The sequence below is a fragment of the Phalaenopsis equestris genome, unplaced genomic scaffold (assembly GCF_001263595.1).
Source record: "Phalaenopsis equestris unplaced genomic scaffold, ASM126359v1 Scaffold197694, whole genome shotgun sequence".
Lineage (NCBI taxonomy): Eukaryota > Viridiplantae > Streptophyta > Magnoliopsida > Asparagales > Orchidaceae > Phalaenopsis > Phalaenopsis equestris.
In genome coordinates, this window is record NW_018217643.1 from 1 (window position 1) to 2,657 (window position 2,657).

A 2,657-nucleotide genomic window follows, 5' to 3' on the forward strand; every position below is an offset into this window, starting at 1 on the left:
TTGGACTTGTTGGATTCATCACATCGAGACGCTCAGTATGACTATATACTCGTTAGATTTAGAATTCATTTGATCATTTATCCAACCATCCAAAATATCCAATTACACTTAAACAATTTTATCTGGACTTGATTGGACCCGGGTTAAACCAAGTTTAAAGTTGCTAGGTTTGTCTTTTAGAGACGCTCAATTCGATTATAAGTTTGATGAAATTAAAATTTGGATGATCACAAGTTCTTATTTGGAATTATTTTTTAGTCAAAATGGTCAGAAATTCATATATGATTAAAATAAAAATTTAAAGTGCATTTAATCCAAGATATTTTTAATTAATTTATTCGTTACACAAAACTAATCCAAATAGAATAGAAAAGAAAATTTATCTACTTTTTAAAAATTTGAAAAATCAATAAGAAAAGGCTAAATTTATAAATATCAATATTTTGACTGCTGTATATGTAATTATTCCATCTTTTTTTATTGGATTCAACCGAACTGTTCCGTAGCTTCAGCCTTTCCAATTCCCGCCCCGATCCATCATTGCGTTATCAATTCGCCACCGAACTCTGGACGACGACGACGACGACGAAAATGCTGTCAGTTTCATTTCGTATCATCGGAAGCGACAGAACAAGCGGACGAAAATTGTGTGGGCAAAACCTAATCCAAAGGTAACCCTAGTTCAAGAAAGAGTGGCCTGCAGAAGCCGCAGCTAAAGCCATGGCCGTTTCGCCATCTGCCCATCCGATGTGGATCCTCTGGATTTTATTGGCGTTAGGGTTTGGATGCGGGCGTACGGCGGCCTTCAAGGTGCCGTTTCGAGTGAAGGATGCACTCCCGATTCTCCCACGCCAGATATCCTGGCCGGTGATGAATATCCTCCATAGCGCGGTCGATCTGCTGCCTGCTTTCGTGGGGTCCGTCGTTCCGGAGGGACAAGTTGTAACGTGGAAGGGGGCATGCTTCTCGGAGAACGAGGCTCGACTTGAGTTTAGTGAGAGTGATTGGGAAAACGGCCTCGGAGGGGGGGTTCTGTATATAAAGGTAAGGCATGATCTTCCTGTTTTTTCTTTGAAACTTTGCTGAGGATGCAAATTCGATGGTAATTTGTTTGTTCTTGACGTTGAACTTTATTTCAGGTGTGTTAGAACTGAATAACTTGTTTAAGCTGACTGTAGGTTCTGTCATTTCTTACTGTAGAAACAATTGTATCTATATGGTTGGGTCTTGATTCTTTTGTAAACAGCATCTCATCAAATAAAAAAGGGATTTTTATATATCAACCACCTAAAACTTTAAATATAACAGATTGATGACCCAAATTTTAAATTTTACATTTCAATCACCCAAAAACCACCCAAAACTTAAATATAAAGGATTGCCGCTGATGTTTCAAAAGAAAATAAAGATTTGGGTGGTTGAAATATAAATGTTAAGTTTAGGTGGTCAATACTCAATACATTATATTTAAAGTCTTAGGTGGTAGGACTGTAAAAGCCCCAATAAAAAAATAATAATAATAATAAAGAGTAAAATACTATGTGGGTTAAGGTAAAGTAATTTTACTGATGTATGCTTGAAGCGACGTGCTATAAAAAAAAGAAAAATTGAAGCATCTTTGTAATGAGCTTTTGTCTCTCTGGTGAGCTGAAAAAGTCTCATGCTCAATGAGAAGTGGCCCCTTGAATTATATTTTTAGAATCCTATACTTTAGATCTTCCTAGTTCTTAATCTATAGATTTATTGCTTGTGGTTAATGTAGATATTTTGCATTTTCAATGTTGGTTTTGAACTGAAAAAATTTCTATAGAAAAATACTTCGGTAGATCATGAATTATATACTTAATGAGTTTAAGGAAGTTTGCTTACATGTGTTTGCATTGTTAGCTCACTGTTGGAAGTTGATTTTGATGTTTGCTTTCCTTTTATTTATTTGTAGAGAAAAGTATCAAAATGATCCCTTGCTTTTTGTTTGGGGTCATTTTAGTCTCAATGCCTATAAAAGTATTAATTTAGTCCCCAGAAATTTTTTTAAAGGGGAGCTGTAATAGTCCTCCTAAGGGACTATTTCAGCCCATATCGAAAAAGTTTGAGGAGTAACTTGACACATTTATAGGCCCTAGGACTAACGTAAATAGTAAAGGGACTATTTTGGCATTTTACTCTTGTGAATATCTTTAGGTCAATTCATGTTCTCTAATCCCCCACTTGTGGCACTAGTGTAGTGCAGGAGTTTGATAACCATGGGGACAACTGTAGTTACAATTAAAAGAGGTAGTAGATGCAGAATTTCTATGAAATTGTTAAAAAGTTGTGCAATTTTTCCTTGTTTTCTTTCCTTATAATTTACACTTTTAACTTGGTTCGCGTTAGTTTAATGAAATCAGAACTTCATTCCTCAACTGTTCAAACAGTGAAGATAACCATTGATTATACCTTTTAATTACCAACTAAAGAAGCATCTTTCTTTGTTTTACAGACTAGTTTAGCTCACAGCTGGGCTTGCTTGGATCTCTATGTATTTGCAACACCATACAGGATAATTTGGGATTACTACTATTCTGCTCGTGAACACACTTTAGAAATAAAGTCATGGGAAGAACCTGCAGAAAAGGAATATGTGTGCTACGACTCTCATTTTCTTGTCTTTTTTTTTT

At 35.5% G+C, this 2,657-nt stretch overlaps 1 protein-coding gene across 1 annotated transcript; it reads left to right on the forward strand.

The window, feature by feature from the left end:
* Positions 1-485: 485 nt before the first annotated feature.
* On the forward strand, positions 486-2,644 carry LOC110035429 (the record flags this gene model as incomplete). Its single annotated transcript, XM_020739660.1, has 2 exons — positions 486-1,044; positions 2,480-2,644. Coding segments are annotated over exons 1-2 (489 nt in total), but the record flags the coding sequence as incomplete, so codon positions are not given.
* Between the last annotated feature and the right edge of the window lie 13 nt (positions 2,645-2,657).